At 40.0% G+C, this 18120-nt stretch overlaps 1 protein-coding gene across 14 annotated transcripts in view; it reads right to left on the minus strand.

Annotated features, from left to right (window-relative positions):
* Znf385b (zinc finger protein 385B) overlaps positions 1 to 18120 on the minus strand; it is a 385123-nt gene that overhangs the window by 4931 nt on the left and 362072 nt on the right. For all 14 annotated transcript variants that reach the window (XM_029474268.1, XM_021151791.2, XM_029474269.1 and 11 more), the window contains one exon: positions 383 to 628. In XM_029474268.1, the coding sequence (XP_029330128.1) occupies positions 383 to 628 (246 nt within the window). The remainder of the gene's footprint in view (positions 1 to 382; positions 629 to 18120) is intronic.

Below are 18120 nucleotides of genomic sequence, written 5' to 3' on the forward strand. Positions count from 1 at the left end.
CCCCACACACCACACACACACACCACACACACACACACACACACACACACCACACACACACACACACACACACACACACACACACCACACACACACATTTTTTCTCTTATGAGTGTGTATAAGTGACCACTATACATAAATCTTTGGCTCTATCTCCAGTCCTTTGTCAAAATGATTTTTGGTCAGTATTAGATGCTTTTTAATGAAATAAAGAATGAGTTTGTCTCCACACTACTCCTGCTTTGTATTTTTCAGTAATTATGACCATACTTTCCTAAAATCACGGGGAGGAGGGAACAATAGATGTGATATTCTGCTGGGAAGAGTTGGGTTTAGTTATCAACATTATTTAGACGACAAAGAGACAAAGATGGCAGCTGACCTGTGTTGTGAGCCTCCAGCTGTGACAGGGAGTTCACAGCCACCTTGCATAGTGAGCAGTAGAGTAATTTTTTGGCTTTTTCTTCTTCTGACTCAGCAACAGACCCTGGAGCGCCGTTTGTGCTCTTGGAGGGAGACGCGATGGCTCCAAGTGGCAGGGGTGTTGTGCCAGATTTGAGGAGAAAGGAGCCTCCTTCGGAGCCTGAGGGCTGACTGGAACTTGTGGCTTTTATCTTCCCTTTGTCTTCTAAGGACGACACAGAGGTGTTACTAAAGGCTCCTATACCATGCATGCCAGAATGAGAAACAGGAATATCGTCTCCATACCACATAGATAATCCAACATCTGTTCTTTTAAAGTTTAACACGGATTTTATCTTGTAGAGCGTTACTTAAACAAAAGTCCATCCCATCCCATTAGTTCCTATTAGTTTCCACAGCAGGTCACCCTAAAATCATGGTGATCTATGAAGCATGACTTTGCCTCCCATTTAATGTAGGTGACTTTTCTAAAATGCTTGAGTTGTAAGCCATACCTTAGGGAAGGCTTTACTATAGCAAAATCAGCTTCTCTTCAGCGCGATGACAAGACAAGATGGCACCGTGAGAAAGGTCATTAGCCCATGTTGGCTTCAGCTGACAACTTATGTCTTAATTATGGCATGGGTATGAAGTCAAAATTTAACTCTGATACCAAGTCAATATTTTACCTTTGGGTGCGTGGGTAGAAGGAAGGGAAGAAACATGGCTAACTGTGGTTATGATCAGTTAAGTTTGTCCTGCCTTTTCAATGGGACCGCACCTTATCCAAAGCATGGGGGGGTGGGGGGGGGGGGGGGAGCTGAGTTCCACTCTCTAGGCTCATGAATTAGTGTGAGTCTAAATAAAAAGTTTAAAGTAATCAGATCAACCACAGTCACAAAATGAATATTAGTCAGATAATTTAAAGACATCTTGACATTTTTAGTCATGCAATTACTGGAGGCTTATTATCCTGAAGAGTCTGGATAGGCTGTGAGGGGTCACAGTGACTTTGGGAGAATCAGAGGCATTGTTCAGTGGCTCCCTTGGGAAGAAAAACTGGGGCCTCATAGGCAACACCATACCCATGCCCTGTATATTTCTCGTAGAGCTGGCACTCTTAGAAAAATGTCCAGTGATACGTTAATTAAGAGAGGAACACTATGTGAGAAGATATTTGCTAACTGTCCTAGGTAATTCAGTGCTGCACACCATTGGCTTAGAAGACTGCCGACGTGTCTGCCTCTGCGTTTATTCACAAAATTCTCCATGTGGCAAACCAAAGCTTTTGGTGCTTACTATGATTTTAAAAGCTTCACTGATCTGGGCATTCACCAGTTTCTATCCCTCCTCTGTGTTGGGGTCCATGTTAAGATGGACACATGAAGACTGAATAAGAAGCAAGAGTGTCCTAGAGAGGGCCCCATCTGAGGAGGTGAGGGCTGTATCCTTGGCTTCCATATTTTGTATTCCCTTCCGGAAAATATATTCACACTTAGGATGAGATGTAGTTTAATTAAAAAAAAAAGTCTGCAACTTTTTATAAAAGTTTTAGCAGGAAGATTGCTCCTTCTAATTGGTGATAGTAAATCAAGATGGAGATTTATTGTTTAGATGGGGACTCCTTCATCCTGGAGAACTTAGAAACATCTGAGCAATGCGGTGGTCTTCCTACTTGCTATTGTGCTGTAGGAGCTGCCTAGCTCTTGTGATGGAGATTTGCTACTGCACACAAGTTACCTCCTGCTCCGACTGCTCCATTTGCTGTTTTGCATACATTTGACCTGAATGAGTCTGACCTTGTCGGTGGTGTACGCATGCAGGCTCCCTGAGGTTCCTACATTGGCTTCCTTACATCACGATTTCCATGCATCCTTATGTTACACAATAATAACATTCTATTATAACAGACTTATGGGGTAGGGACGGCTGAGAGTAATTTTTTCCCCTTATTTTTAACATGAGAAAACAACTTCATAAAGGAGTGTGATGTTCCCCATACCTGGTCTTCATGCTGTATACTAATCTTTTTGCAAAAAGGGGAAGTGACTTAATATATCATCATTAATACTACAGACACCTATAAAAGTCACCCTATATGTGAATTAGCTGTTGTTTTCTTCACTGCCGTTTAGTTTTAAGGCGTTTTTCTTTTGTTTTAAATTAATTTTTTTGAGAATTTCATACGTGAATACAGCATTTATATCATCTCTACTCATTTTTTCTTTATTTATACACACACACACAGACACAGATCTCTCTATGTAATTGGTTTTTCTTAAGTGAGGATATTGTACATTGTACTCAGCAATCACCTGCTTCATGTTACACTAGTAAGATGTATAAAATAAGTCTTTTTATTCTTTCTATGTTTTTTCTTTAAGAAAAAAAAATAAACACATTCCCATTTTAAATCTCCTTTAAAAAATTGTTAATTTATTCACTAACAAATGCAGGTTGACATCACGTTAATTGCTGACAAGGTGCTAGACTCTGAAGAGAACAGCAAGTAAACCAGGTAGAGACTTGAAAGTTACAGAGGAGCCAGGGGCACGAGACAGCCATTCAGAGGCTCTAATTTATGGTAGAAACCAGCGGGAGGCATGGAAGCATAGAGCAGAAATGATTACTTCTGCTTGGAATGAAAGGGGCATTTTTCATTAAGGAAGTGGCTTTTTGGAGTTTTGAAGGTCGGATTTAGATAAGCATAGAATGGGGGTGAAGAAGGAATAGAAAACAGACTACATAAGCAGAAACAGGAAGGAACGCGTAGGGTTAAAATTTTTCAGGGTTTCAATGGACAGAGGTCTGAGACCCCTGTGGTTGAATTGGGGAGGGGCTGGAGGAGTCTGGGGAGGAGGGAGACCCCAGAGGAAGACCAGCAGTCTCAACTAACCTGGATCCCCAAGATCTCTCAGACACAGAGCCACTAACCAGGAAGCATACACCAGCTGATAGGAGGCCCCCAACACATACACAGCAGAGGACTGCTGGGTCTGGCCTCAGTGAGAGAAGAAGAACATAGCCATCCAGAGACTTGAGGCCCCAGGGAGTGGGGAGGTATGGTGGTGGGGTGGGGGAGGTGATGGGGACACCCTCTTGGAGATGGGGCGGTGGAGAGGGATATGATAATGACAGGACTGCAAAAAAGGATTAAAGAATAATAATAAATAATAATAAATAATAATACATCTCTGGGTTTCAATCTGGCTGCGGAGGATAGGATAGGCTGCTCAGGTGTGGTCAATGGAGCCCAGAGGCAGAGACTCTCAAACCTATTGAATTATATCTACTGAGGACCACAACTTCCCTTTTAACAACAGACTGGAGTGCATATTTAACTTTAGAGTCATGTAAGATTTAGATAAATAATTATTCTCCATGAATAGGCTAGGGTCTTCATAATTTGGAACACGAGGAACAATTTTGATGTTGGAAATGTATAAATGATTTCAACATATTCAGAGGATTCTGTTGCTAAATGGATACCTGCTGGTCAATATAGAAAACTCGAAAATCACTGCTGCATTTACATATTTAAACAGTGGTATTCTCTCGGGATGTGTGAACTTATGAACAGCAGGGCCTAATCTTATTGTTTTCCCTCTCAGTGGCTTGATATCACAATCTACTGTGTTGTTCCTCTTTGCTAAGTGACATTTTTAAAACCTGAGTTTTAGAAATGGATTTGAAGGTTTAATTAACGTACTGTTTACTTCTGCTTCCTTTAATAAAGATGCGTGTCATCTGGAACTTCAAGTTAATGTAAATTCCATTTTCGAGTATTCCCTTGCCTAATGTTAATTAGCAGGTCTTCTGACTGTCGTAATTGTTTCCTGTCTACGCACACACTTCTTGTAAGGTTTTATGCTTCAGGATGTTGAAGCGACTGGCCCTCTCACCACTTCACAAAGCTCAAAACACTCAGCATCTTTGTTGGGGGACTGTCCTTCCGACCCAGCTGATGGACTGCAGGAGGAAAGCCAGGCATTCTTATTTTCTCCTCCAGAAACTTTACACAAGGAAGTTCACCTTGCACAAAGTTAATGCTGTATTTTAGATGCGGTGCTTTGTGAGATGGGGGGAGGGTGGGGAGCCATACTAACACAGAAGACAGCATTTCCTGGATACAGTGCTAAGAAATGGATTCTGTGGATGGAAGTCCTGCATATATAAATCTCTTAATTAAAAAAAAGTCCTCTACTTACAATGTTTGAAAACCCTACCAATTTTTTTATTATTCTATTTGCAAGGGTTACTCTTGAATTTTATTGTTGTGATAATTTTTTTCTAACTAGGCTTCAATATTAATCTTTATAGTAACAACATTTTCACTATTAAAATTTAGAAAATAAGTTCAGATGAAATTATAAAAATTAAAATGGCTCACGATTTCACCAAAAAATGTACATCACTTGTTTACACAACTTCCAATGAGAGAGGAATCATTATTATCTATGCTTTCATCTTTAGTCTGAGTTTCTTTTGCAATCCCTATAGGTCAGAGAGTGCGTGCATTTTGCTTTAATCGATCTCTGCACTACTGTAGGTGGATACAGACCGTTCCTGCCATCCCAGAAGGCTTGTTTGAGCTCCTAATCAATTAAGAACTCCTAAAGGTAACCACTATTCTTGCTTCTATAAAATTATACTAGTAACTATTTTCAAACTTCATATACATGGGAATCACACAATATGTATTTGAGCTGTTACACAGAGTCATTTTTTCTCACTGCTGAGTCATGTCCCACTAATGTCTCGCTACATGTGACCACACTACAGTTTATGTTTTGGATAGTGATGATCATTTGAAATGTTTTCAGCTTTACCTATTTTGAGCAATGCTATTACAGACATTCTTATGTTCTTTTGTAAACATGAGTACTAACTTATAGCCAGTAGACAGTCACAGTAGAATCCCTGTGCCACGAGATACTCATCTCCTCTACCTTTAGTAGGCTCTGAAAACAGCTTTTCAAAAGTAATTGTACCAGTTTATCTTCTTCTCAGGGGAATATGAGATTTTTCTAGGCTAGAGGAAAGAGGTGAGTGTAGGTTGCAGAAGTCTAATGCTGAAGTAGCTACAGGGCACCAGGGTGGAGACTGAGAGCTGAAAGAGTCAAAAGTGAGAACTTGCTAGAACTGATGAGGACTGTCACGGCTCCCGAGAGAGCTGCTAACTCTTCCTTGTTTCTTTATAAATGGTGTCCCTGTGTTAGCATTACGGACTGGCTGTACTCCTGACACATCTGACACCATGCCACATCTGAAAACTTCACATAAAAAGACAGAAGGAGGGGAATAACTGTTATTTCAGGGAGTCTCCAATTCATCTATGAGTTCCCCACTTTTCCCCCTTCTTGGCTCATAGGGAATGCTCCTCTCCACGAAGCATGGCTGGGCTGTCCAAATTCCCGGCCCATGACATGAACTCAGAGGATGAAATTTTCACTTCTTGACTGCGTCCTTCCACTGCATAGAAAGTCTCTCTCCCAGTTCCTCACTTTGCCTTACCTCCAGTGTTCCCCCTCCCACCCTCTACCCCCTGATAATGACAAGAACCAGGAAACACTGGGTGGAGGTCTCAGTCCCTTCTGAGATTCTCCCTGTCCCAATACTTGATATCAGAGGCTTCATCACTTTGGAGTTTAGCAACTAGGTGGGGATGGATTACTGTCTTACTGCAATGGTGGTTTGTGTTTATTTCCCCATGGCTAGTGCTATTGGGCATGGTTGCATAGTTGTATTATATGCTTTCTTTTGTAAAGTGTTGTTGCTGTTGTTTTGAAACAGGTCTTCTCAGTGTAGCCCAGGCTGCTCTGGAAGTCACTATGTAGACCAAGCTGGCTTTGAATTTACATAGATCCATCTGTCTCTGCCTTCTGAGTGCTGGGATTAAAATATGTACCACCACACTTGGCTTTGGGAATTGTTTGCTTAAACAATGTATTGTTTAAACTGGATTGTTACCTTTAAAAATATTTTTGACTTATAGGAACACACACACACACACACACACACACACACACACACACACACCCCTGAACTGACATCATTGTTAAACATGTATCACAACCCCTCCCCCAGGTTGAAACATGCTTCCCATCTTCTATGTGCAGTCTTATGATAATCTCAATTATGTAAAAAGAAAATAAAACCAGCCAGGGCTTAAATGCCTAAGTTGCCTGCAGCTGTTCAATTAATAAAGAGCAGGCACTGGTCCCGCACAAAGGCTGTGTGAACATGGAGCGGTCACTCTTCCCGCTTCACCATTTTGCAGGATGCTAGACTGAGACTGCTCACTGTTAGGATCCTCTTCTGGAAAGTTTGACAGAGTAAATGGACAGCATCCCTCTGTGTACGCACGGTACAGGATGCCATCCAAAGCAGCACATATGATGCACAAAACTGTCAAGAAACAGGGAAATGAATCGGCTTGAATGCTGTCTCTTTACATGCATGGAGGATCAGAAACGCTGCCTCTTCCTTGTCTCTTAGGCATCGGGATGGTTTTGAGAAACAGCAGCTGGAGAAGAGGTTCAGAAAATTAGCAGTAATTGTTGTATTTTAAGGAAAGTGTATACCTATAATGGAAAGCCTACTTGTAAGGGTGTCCCTTTCTCTGTGCCAGGAAGAGAAGGACTCTAAATCTCTAGAGGCTCTTAATGCGACAGCCAGTTTCAACATTATCCTTATTTACTCTTGCTTTCCTTGGCCTCTTCCTATAACTGGCCGCTCCAAGCCTTTCTTTACTTATTTGAAGATGGCACTTAGGTCTGATTCAAAGCCATTTCTTGGACACTCTCACTCTCCTGGCATAGCATGGATACATACAGGACATACGTGCAATGCTTTTCCCTCTCCAGTCTGTGCTTTATAGCCCAGTCAGTTCCAACCAGGAACTCAGAAGGAGAGAACATTATTTTATTTCTCTGTACTATAATAGTGGCTTAGCATACGGGATAGAGAAACAAATGTTCTTGGCTCACCAAATTCTTACTTCATGATTAGTGCCCCAAACTTAATGGATATGTCAATGAAAGTATCAGATTTCATAATTAAAATTTTTCTTGAATTGTTGTTTTTAAAGTCTTGATCTGTCAAGTGTGTATGAATTACAAGCTATTATGAATTCTCCATCTCTGAGACACTGTAAAGGTTTTAAAATTATAATAGAAGGGGGTGAGAAGATACATGAGACATTTATCTTCCATATTATAAGACATATATAGATACATAAATATTTACAACTTGGTGGGCCTGTGAATTGGCATAAATAACTACCCATTCACGAAAGAATCATTTACTGATCATCTACCACACACAAGTCTATCATATATCAAGAGCAAAAGGAAAAGAAAAAGGACCAAGACTTTGACTCAATGAAAACTAGGTATCTAGCTGTGGAGACAGGAAATAAGGTGTGTATGATGCTGAGACTCAGCTCCACAGCCTTGACATGCTTTGGCATGCTAAGCATTTTGGCCTTAAAGGTGAAAGGAAATTGTAAGATCTTAGTAGCTGCATGAAAATCAGGCGTTCTTAACTTTCCGTTTCACATTCCTCCCCCTAAAATGCAGAAGACAGCTCTCCCTGAAGGATCTTCATTTTAAGATCTGTCTGTGTTTTTTTTTTTTTCCAAAAGATGAAAAAAAATTTACCTTTAACCATCTCCCCAGGAACTTTGTCAAATAGGAAAGATTAACTGCCAGAGAAGAGACTGACGTTTGCCTCCATGCCTAGGTGGGCTTTTCACCAGTCTTCTGCGGGCAGAGCTATTAGAGATTGCCTGGGAGATTGTGTCCACCCAGTGGGAAGAGTCATGGTGACTGTGAACTTCTGCCCCTGAGCCTCCAGTGACACAGGGTGCCAACTGCTCTAGAGCTGAGAGCATTCTACCCCGGGCCATTGTTTCTCTTCGGAGGACCCATCTGTTTCTCCTGAGATTCACCCGCAGCCCCTCTATAGGCACTCACAGTCTCTCCTCCCCTTTCTCCTGAAGAAGACGACATTTAGAGTTTAAGTGTCAGTTCTAACTCTTTGGTTGAGTTTCATACTCCACCCTCCGCCCGTGCATATTAAATAATTTGCATGCCCCCTTACCCCTCTTTATCTGCCAGGTAATATAAAGATATTCAAAAAATATGATCAAGAATTATATGATCATATATAATCTGGGAAAGAATGGGAGAAATTTGACATTAATCACAAATTAAGTATGATTACTGAGAGGGGGGAAGAGGTGACTCATGTGTTCAGATGCTCTTGCTGACTGCTGTCATAGCAACAGCCACTCCTTTGTGAGTTATCCTATGCATCCTTAAGTGAGGGTGAAAGTAGTGTTTTGTTACAGGGAAGGGATCCAAAGAGGAAGTCCCAAAGAAGATAACTTCCTGGAGAACTAAGACCCGTTCAAATGTAGGCCTCTTTCTTACTCTTTTACTCTTCTTCTCTTTCTTCCCTGTAGAAAGCCCTCTGTAACTCGGTGCTGTGTCTCCTGAGAAGTGGCTTTCGAGAGGTGAGTGGCCCAGGCCTACATATATCAATACGATAGGAAAGTGAGCTGTGAAGGTACAGAGATCAGTCAGGAGACCACTGTAAGGTAGCCAAGGTTAGCAGTAGAGAACTGAACAGTAGTTTTAGGGGATATCTGTGTGTAGAATCATCAAGACTTACTGATTATGTGTGAAATATCCAAAGAAAGAAGTCAGGGATCACCTCTGTGGCTCTGGCACGAAGGCTTGATAAATGATGGCAGTGCCATTTATTAAGAGGGAGGTGATCGTATGTAGCTGGATAACAAAACAGCTAAGAAAACTAGGCTGTGCCTTGCTGCATTCTCAATTGACATTAATCTTAAGCAAGACTTATGTGATTGGTAAATTAATCCTCAGACATGCAAAAGGCTTTTGTTTTCTTTTTAAAAAGAATTATTAATTTATGATGTATATAGCATTCTGCTTGCATGTATGTCTGCAGGCCAGAATAGGGCACCAGATCTCATTACAGATGACTGTGAGCCACCACGTGGTTGCTGGAAATCAAACTCAGGGCCTCTGGAAGAGCAGACAGTGCTCTCAACTTCTGATCCATCTCTCTAGCTCCATTATTTTTTGTTGGTATTAAGAATCCAATAGAACATGAAGGTAAGATGAGGGCTTCAGGAGGGAGGTAGAGTGGGGAACAACTATGGGAAACTCACTTCTCAGGACATGGGTTTTCATTACCCATAAAAACCCATGGGTGCTCTGGGTTTCTAAACCCATGCCATTTACTGCTAAGGATCAAAAGAAAAATGTTGCCCAGTCCTAACAGGAAAATCACCACAATTGGGCTATCCCAAGTCAATTCCCTTGGCTGCAAAGCAGTGATTTTAATATTTAAATTTGAGGAAGCAGTATTGTTTTACACTAAGATATTATATTTATCATTATCTTTTTACCATTAAATTATCATTATATAGTCATTTGTCATTTGTTAAGGCTTGTGCCTTGCTCACTGATAGGTTAGGGACATCTCTTCAACAGAACTTCTCTAGAAAAAGAAGCAGAGGCCAGAAGAAAGACAAAGGGGACATTTAAAGAAGCCAGGGTCTGAGGGAAGGACAGTGTGCCTTGCAGAAATGGACAGAGGAGGGCAATCAGGAAAAATTAAAGAACCAGATGTACTGAGGCTTTGTCCATTGAGGCTTTGGAGTGGGTATAAAAAAAAGTGTCCTTCCTGGGATAACATGATGCATAGCTGTGAAAAGTTAACTGCCTTGGGCCAAGCAAAGAAAAACCATTAACTCCATTCTGATCCTATTTGGTTTTACTCTGAGCCGCAGACTCAGGATGGATGTTTGAGACAGGAACTCTTAAGTCATGGTCACTACCTTGAGTTTGCCTGTTAGTTTTTGTTAGGTTTGGGACAAGAATGAATACAAGATAGCCTCTTTTCCTGTCAGTTTACCTTTAGCGTCGTTTTTAGTCAACTTAAAGCCCCAAGTTGCCTTTCTAGTTTTAGTTTAGGGACAGGCACTTTGAGAATTGCTCACTTAAATCTTAACCTGTGAAAGTGCAGAGTCCCATTTTCCAGATTCTGTCTCTGCTCCCAGTGCCCACACTCCTCAGTGACCCTAAGGCAGACTTGGGCTTCCTGCGGTCACTGGAGAATTGCAACTTTAGAAAGTAACTTTTCCTTTTCATACTTCATATTTCACTGGAGAGGATTAGGCATTGAGGCAGGTGCTGAAGGCATGCCCAGTCATTCTTCTTCCTTCATTCAATAATACCTCAAGCAACAAGCCACCATCATTTCAGAAAAACACTAACCAGTTACTCCGGAAGACTCATGGGACCAAGGTATTTCAGTTTGAGGAATTCTGAGACCATTTTCTTTGGCTTTATCTTTCTATTTTCCAAACAGTAAGAAATGAATGGGAGTCAGTCAGAGCGCCCAGTGCCCTGTGCAGTCTTGTGAGAAATGAAATTTAAAAGCCCAGAGGGCTCCACACCAGACCAGGTTTGGGTGGTGGGGGAGGGGGGTTGGGTTGGTCGGGACCCAGTGCAAACCTGTATGTATGTAAATTGATATGTGGCTATGGACTTTTTAAGCTTTTGCCTCATCTGTCTCAGCCTTATCTACACATTTGACACAGCACAGAGGGACGGAAACCGCTAACTGATGACAGATATTTTAAAGTTTAAAGTAGAATTCCATTAAGATAGGTAATGGATTTGAAGGAAAAAAAATCCTCCACAAAATACAGAGGCGGCAGCATACAAGCTGTACAATGAATAAATGAACAAGCTGATCTGCTACCTGGGATGCAGAACAATATGAAATAAGAGATTCACAGATGTTAGGACTGCCATCTCTAACATCTCTTTTTTGTACTGTGCACTGTATATTGCTGGACACAAAGAGAGTGCTCTTCATTTGTAGAATAACGGGACTTGTCAGAAGGAGCAGGAAGAAAAGGCCAGTCTCGCAGAGTATGGTAGGAACGTCAGTTCATTCACCTGATTTTTTACCTATCAGCTGTTTCCCTAAAGGTTATATACAGAAAGATCATAGAAAATGCAGTGATTTGAAGGCAACATTTAAAATATTTCTCTGGGAAGATGTAACATTTTTTGGCAGTGCAATATTCATAATCAATTATTTTCATATCCTCTGATCTTAAGAAGTAGATTCATTTAAATTAAGACTCTGTACAGTTTGGTCAGGGAAGTGGGTAAGCTTATTTCACCATGTTCCTCATTTGTCCAAATCCAACCCCCCCAGTCTCATCCCAGTCCTGCTTCAGCTCCCACTCAGCACCCTGTGTCTCCATCTCTAGTGGATCACACATTTGACCTGGAGAGCCCCATGGCTACAACAACCAAGATCACAGAATAATTTACTAACAGACAATACACAATCACCACACTATTCTAAGAATCCTAAAGAACTAGGGAGGAGAACAAAAAACCAAGGTCTAAAACACCTGCCCAACAGAGACAAGACCTAGAATCTCAATCTTCCCAAACTCAGATACATAGATATCAGTATAAAAACATAATCAAAAACAGCAAGGGCAATATGCCCAGCAACCCTACCTACTACAGGAGGCCATGGGTATGATAGAGATTCTTAAAGAGGAAATGAATAAATCCTTTAAAGAAATCTATGCAAACACAAGTAGTAGACATAAAAGAATAAAACAGTTCAAGACATGTAAATGGAAATATAATCAGTAAAGAAAACCCAAACTGAGGGAAATCTAGAAGTGAAAAATGTAGGGACTCGAATAGGAACCTCAGAGGCAAGCCTCACCAACAGAGATGGAAGAGAAAATCCCAGACACTGAAGATACTATAAAAGAAAAGGATACTTTGGTCAAAGAAAATGTTAAATTAAAAGACTTAGTATAAAACACCAAAAATCTGGGACACTATGAAAAGACTAAGTCTAAAAATAACAGGAATAGAAGGGAAGACACCTGGGTCAAAGGCATAGAAAAGTTTTCATCAAAAAAATCATAGAAAGAAATTTTCCTAACCCAAAAAGAAAGAGATGCCTATCAACATACAAGAAGCATACAGAACATTAAATAGATGGATCCAGAAAGGAAATTCCCCTTGTCACATACAAATAGAACAAAGAAAGAATTTTAAAAGCTGCAAGGGATAAAAACCAAGTAGCATACAATGACAGACCTATTAGAATAACACCCGACTTCTCAATGGAGATGCCAGGACAGAAGGGCCTGGATAGATGCTCTACTCTCTCTACAGACTCTAAGAGACCTCAGATGCCAGCCCAGACTACTCTACCAAGCAAAACTTTCAATCATTACAGATGGAGGAAAATACAATATTCCATGATAAATCCAAACTTAAGAAATATCCATCCATCAATCTAGTCCTATAGAAGGTGCTAGAAGGAAAATTCCAACCTAAGGAGGTTAAGCACACCCAAGAAAACACAGAGAATAAATAATCCCAGACCAGTAAATCAAAAGAGGGAAACACCCTCCCCCACACCCTCCCCCACAACAAAATAATCAACAAACACTGCTCATTGATGTGTCTTCACATCAATGGTCACAATTCCCCCGATAAATGATACAGACTAACAGAATGGAAATGAAAACCGGATCGATCTTTCTGCTGCATTCAAGAGACACACATTAACATCAAGGCTAGATATCACCTTAGGGTAAGAGAATGGAAAAAGTATTCCAAGCAAATGGTATAGCCATTTTAATATCAGACAAAATAAGACTTTAATTAGAACAGATAGGGAAGGACACTACATAGTAATCAAAGAAAAAAAAATCCATCAGGAACACATTGCAGTTCTTAACAGCATCTATGCACTAAATATAAGGCACCCATGTTTGTAGAAGAAATAAGCTTAAATTACATATTGATCCTCACACAATGATAGTGGGAGACTTCAGTATACAACTCTTGCCAATAGACAAATCATGCAGACAAACACTAAACAGAGACATTGTAAACTGATGGTGCAAACCAAATTGGCCTAATGGATATTTATAGAACATTTCACTCAAACACAAAAGAATACACCTTCTTTTTAGTACCTCCTGGAATTTTCTCCAAAATTGACCATATACTTGAACATGGAGCAACTCTCAATGGTTATAAGAAAATTGATATAATACTCTGCATCGTATCTGAACAACATGGATAAAAGCTGGATTATCAACAACAGAAACAATAAAAAAATTTACAAACTCGTGAAAACTGAAAAAACTGTTTACTGAATGCAAAATGGGTTAAGATAGAAATTAAGACAGGAATTCAAAACTTTCTAGAATAAAATGAAGATGAATACACAACACACGCAAACTTATGAGACACAATAAAGGCAGTTTTAAGAGGCAAGTTTATAGTGCTAAGTGCCTACATAAACAGAACAAATGAAACAAAACAGGAGAGATCTTACATTAGTAACTTATCCACATATTTGAAAACTGTAGGAAAAAAGAAGAAAATGAGGAGGAGGAGGAAGAGGAAGGAGAAGGATACGAAGAGGATCAATAATATAATCACACCCAAAAGGAGTAGACACCAAGAAATTAGCAATAAAATAGAAACAATAACAAAAATCAATACAATGAGTCAAGGAAATAAAGAATTGGTTCTTTGAGAAAACTAGTAAGATTGACAAACCTTTATACAAATTAAATAAAGGCACTGTTATCCTGTTATCTAAACTACATAAAGACCCAAACAAACAAGAGACTTAAAAAGCCAATTTCCCTTATGAATATAGATGCAAAAATTCTAAATAAAATACTTGCAAACCAAATCCAAGAGCACATCAAAAGATCATCTACCATGATCAAATAGACTTTATCCCAGAGATGGAGAGATGGTTCAAAATATGTAAACCCATAAATCAAATCTACCATATAAACAAACCAAGAGCCAAAACAACATCACCATTAGATGCAGAAAAGGCCTTTGACAAATCCCAACACTCCTTTATGATAAAAGCCCTGGAAAGATTTGGGATACAAATGATCTACTTCAGCATAATAAAGACAGTTTACAACAACCCCATAGCCAATATCAACTTAAATGGAGAGAAACTCAAAGCAATTCCACTAAAACCAGGAACAAGACTAGTTGTCTACTCTCTTCTTACCTATTCAATATAGTATTTTGTCTTAGCCAGAGCAGAAGGAGATCAAGGAGATATAAATTGGAAAGGAAGAAGTCAAGGTATGTTTATTTGCAGATGTGATAGTATGTATATGTGACCCTAAACAGAGAAACACGCACAGCTGAGAAACACTTTCAGCCAAGTAGCTGAATACAAATGTATTTCACAAATCTCACTACCCCTCCTGTAGACAAATGACAAATGAACAGAGAAAGGAATCAGGGAAACAACACCTTTCACAATAGCCTCAAAAAATATAAAATATCTTGTGGTAACTGTAAAGTAAAGACTTATATGATGAAAACCTTAAGACTAGTCCCATCCATTTTTTACTAGTCCCATCCATTCCCTTGAGAATTTTATGATTTCATAAACACTCCAGCATAGCTTCAATACTGCTCCATTGTGTAAGTGTACATATTTTCTTTATTCATCTTTCTGTTGAGGAACTTCTAGGTTATTTCCAAGTTTTGGCTATTGGGAATAGGGCGTCAATGAACATGATTAGCAAACACGTCTGTAGTAGAATGAAACGACCTTTGGGCATACCCAGGGATGGTACTGCTGATCTTGAGGTACCCATCTCAATGGAAAGATATTCCCTGCTCATTAATCAGTAGGAATAATGGCTATCCTACCAAAAGCTATCTACCAATTCAATGAAATTCCCATTTTAAGATCCCAACACAATTCTTCAGAGATCATGAAAAGATAATTTTCATATGGAAACATACACAACAACAGCAGCAGCAGCAACAACAAAAACAACAAAAATAAGAACACTTTAAAAAAAAAGGTCCTGTTGAAACCGGATGCCTGTATAAAGAAAAATCCAGCTAGGTCATACTTATCACACTGCCACAAACTCAACTCCAATAGTCAAAGATCTGAACATGAAACCAGATACCCTGAACCTGATAGAAGGTAAAGGGGGAGCAAGCCTTGAACTCATTGGCCCAGGAAAAGACTTTCCAAACAGAACACTGTTAGCACTGGCACTACAATTAGTGAATGGGACATCATGAAACTGAAAAGCTTTTGTAGGGCAAATGACACCATTATTTGAATAAATAGGCTGCCTATAGAATGGGGAAAGATTGTACCAACTTTACATCTGATACAAGGATAATGTCCAAAATATATAAAGAACTTTAAAAACTATATATCAATAAAACAACCTAATTCAAAAAAAGGAGTGCAGCTCTAGACAACGAATTCTCAAAAAGAGGACATTCACATATCTGAGAAACACTTGAAGCAATGTTTAACATCGTCAGTCATGGGGAAAATGCCAATCAGAACAACTTTGAGGTTGCCTCTTACCCCTGTCAGAATGGCGAAGGTCAGTAACACAAGTGACAGCTCGTGCTGGTAGGGTGTGGGCAAGGGGACACTGATCCATGGCTGGTGGGAGTGCAAACGTCTACAGCTACTATGGACATCAGTGTGGCAGTTCCTCAGGAAGATGGGTACCTCAAGATCAGCAGTACCATCCCTGGGTATGCCCAAAGGTCGTTTCATTCTACTACAGACGTGTTTGCTAATCATGTTCATTGACGCCCTATTCCCAATAGCCAAAACTTGGAAATAACCTAGAAGTTCCTCAACAGAAAGATGAATAAAGAAAATATGTACACTTACACAATGGAGCAGTATTGAAGCTATGCTGGAGTGTTTATGAAATCATAAAATTCTCAAGGGAATGGACGGGACGAGTAAAAAATCATCCTGAGTGAAGTAACCCAGAATCAGGCATATGGAATGCATTTGCTTATATGTGGATCTTAGCTATTAATGCAGTGGTAACCAAGCTACAGTCCATTTACCCACAGAGGTTATGACAGTGTAAGGGATTTTGGCGTGAGGGATAGAGAGATCTCCTTAGAAATGGAAATAGTGTACATAATTCTGGATGGATATGGGTGTTGGGACTGGAATGTCACTACCAAGTGGAGGTGGGAGGAAAGACAGAGACAAGGGAGGGAATATAGAGAGAGAAGCTAAAATTAAGAACCATTTGATGGACTATGGGAATCTGATACAGTAAAATAAATATATATATACTTCTTCCTAAAATATATGCATATACGAAGGAGATCTAAGTAAAATTGCTAAATAATGGGGGAGACAGTGCTCCAGTGGAATGTTTTGTCACTTCTAGTACTGAGAATGGGTTACAACTAAGTGAGTTGTCCAAAGGGGTCCCGTGTGGATCCCCAAACAACCCATGCTCTTGCCAAGACTATAGGTCGCTCTCCACAACATAACAGCAAGGCCTCACTGTTGAACACAACACCTATCCAACTCGTTGAACACAGAGACACTGAGCAGTCACCTACATAGGGTTATCATAACCACGTGGCAGTGTCTTTAGTACAGGAAGGCATTCTGCATGCTACCAAGGGAGAAACGTAAACAACCCAGCCACTAGTTTAATGGTGGCACAAAGTTTGTGGGAGTAACTGATTACTCCCACAGTATCCAATAGCTGATTTGAGGCCCATTCCACAAGCTGGAACCTATGCCCAATACTGCCTGGCTGACAGAAAGCCTGAGTATAGATAGGCCAGGGACCTTGGATAGAACTCAATACTATTGTTATCGAAACAAATCAGAACAACACAAAAGGTAAAATGTCTCCTAACGATATTCTGCAATACTTATGGAACAGTGCCTTGCTCAGCCAGAGTCAGAAATTACACAAAGAGTGAGAGACCTTGGGACACTCAGCCCTAAAGGGGATGTCAATATCAAACCCTCCCACCTCAGGGCTCATTGGAACCCAGCAGAAGGGGAGGTGGCAAGAGTGTCCTTTGCATATATATTATAACTTCCACTTTGGTGTTTGATGGGATTCCCGAGTGGGCTAATGAGTGGTCTTTGGTTCTTGTGCCTTCTCGAGCGCTTTTCTTTCTGTTTGTTTTATCCAATCTCAATGTGTTAGTTTTTGTTTTATCTTATTATATTTTACTCTTATTATATTTTATTATCATCACATAGAAACCTGTTTGTTTGCTAATGAGAGGCAGAAAGCATAGATCTAGATGGGGGTGGGGGAGGAACTGGGAGGAGTAGAGGAGGGGAAACTAATCAGGATATATTATGTGAGGAAAAAAACCCTATTTTCAGTAAGAGAAAAAAGAATATGCATTAGTGAATGTAAATTAATAAAAATTTTTATATGTGGACAAGAGCTCAACAAATAAAACAAATGGGGAAAAGTATTATATGCAGAAACATATTATATATTATATATATTCCTCATCTTTTTCATGGAAGTTTTTTTTTTTTCCTGTTTGCTACTGATGCTCTAATCCTTTAATTAGCAAACGTCTGCTCTCCTGTTTCATAACAGAGAGGAGAGGCTTTGCAAGGTCATCCCCGATGCTGAAGTGTTTCTCATCTGTGAGGAGAAAGGCTTACGTTTTCACTTGGTTTCTCTGCCTTTTATCTTCTCTTTCCTGTAACTCCAGCTACTTACTTTCTGATGAAGTCCTGAGAGCTCCAGGTTCTAAGGTCCTTCTCTCAATCTGCTCAGCCCTGGGGCTGTAGACTTAT

The sequence above is a fragment of the Mus caroli genome, chromosome 2 (genome assembly GCF_900094665.2).
Source record: "Mus caroli chromosome 2, CAROLI_EIJ_v1.1, whole genome shotgun sequence".
NCBI lineage: Eukaryota > Metazoa > Chordata > Mammalia > Rodentia > Muridae > Mus > Mus caroli.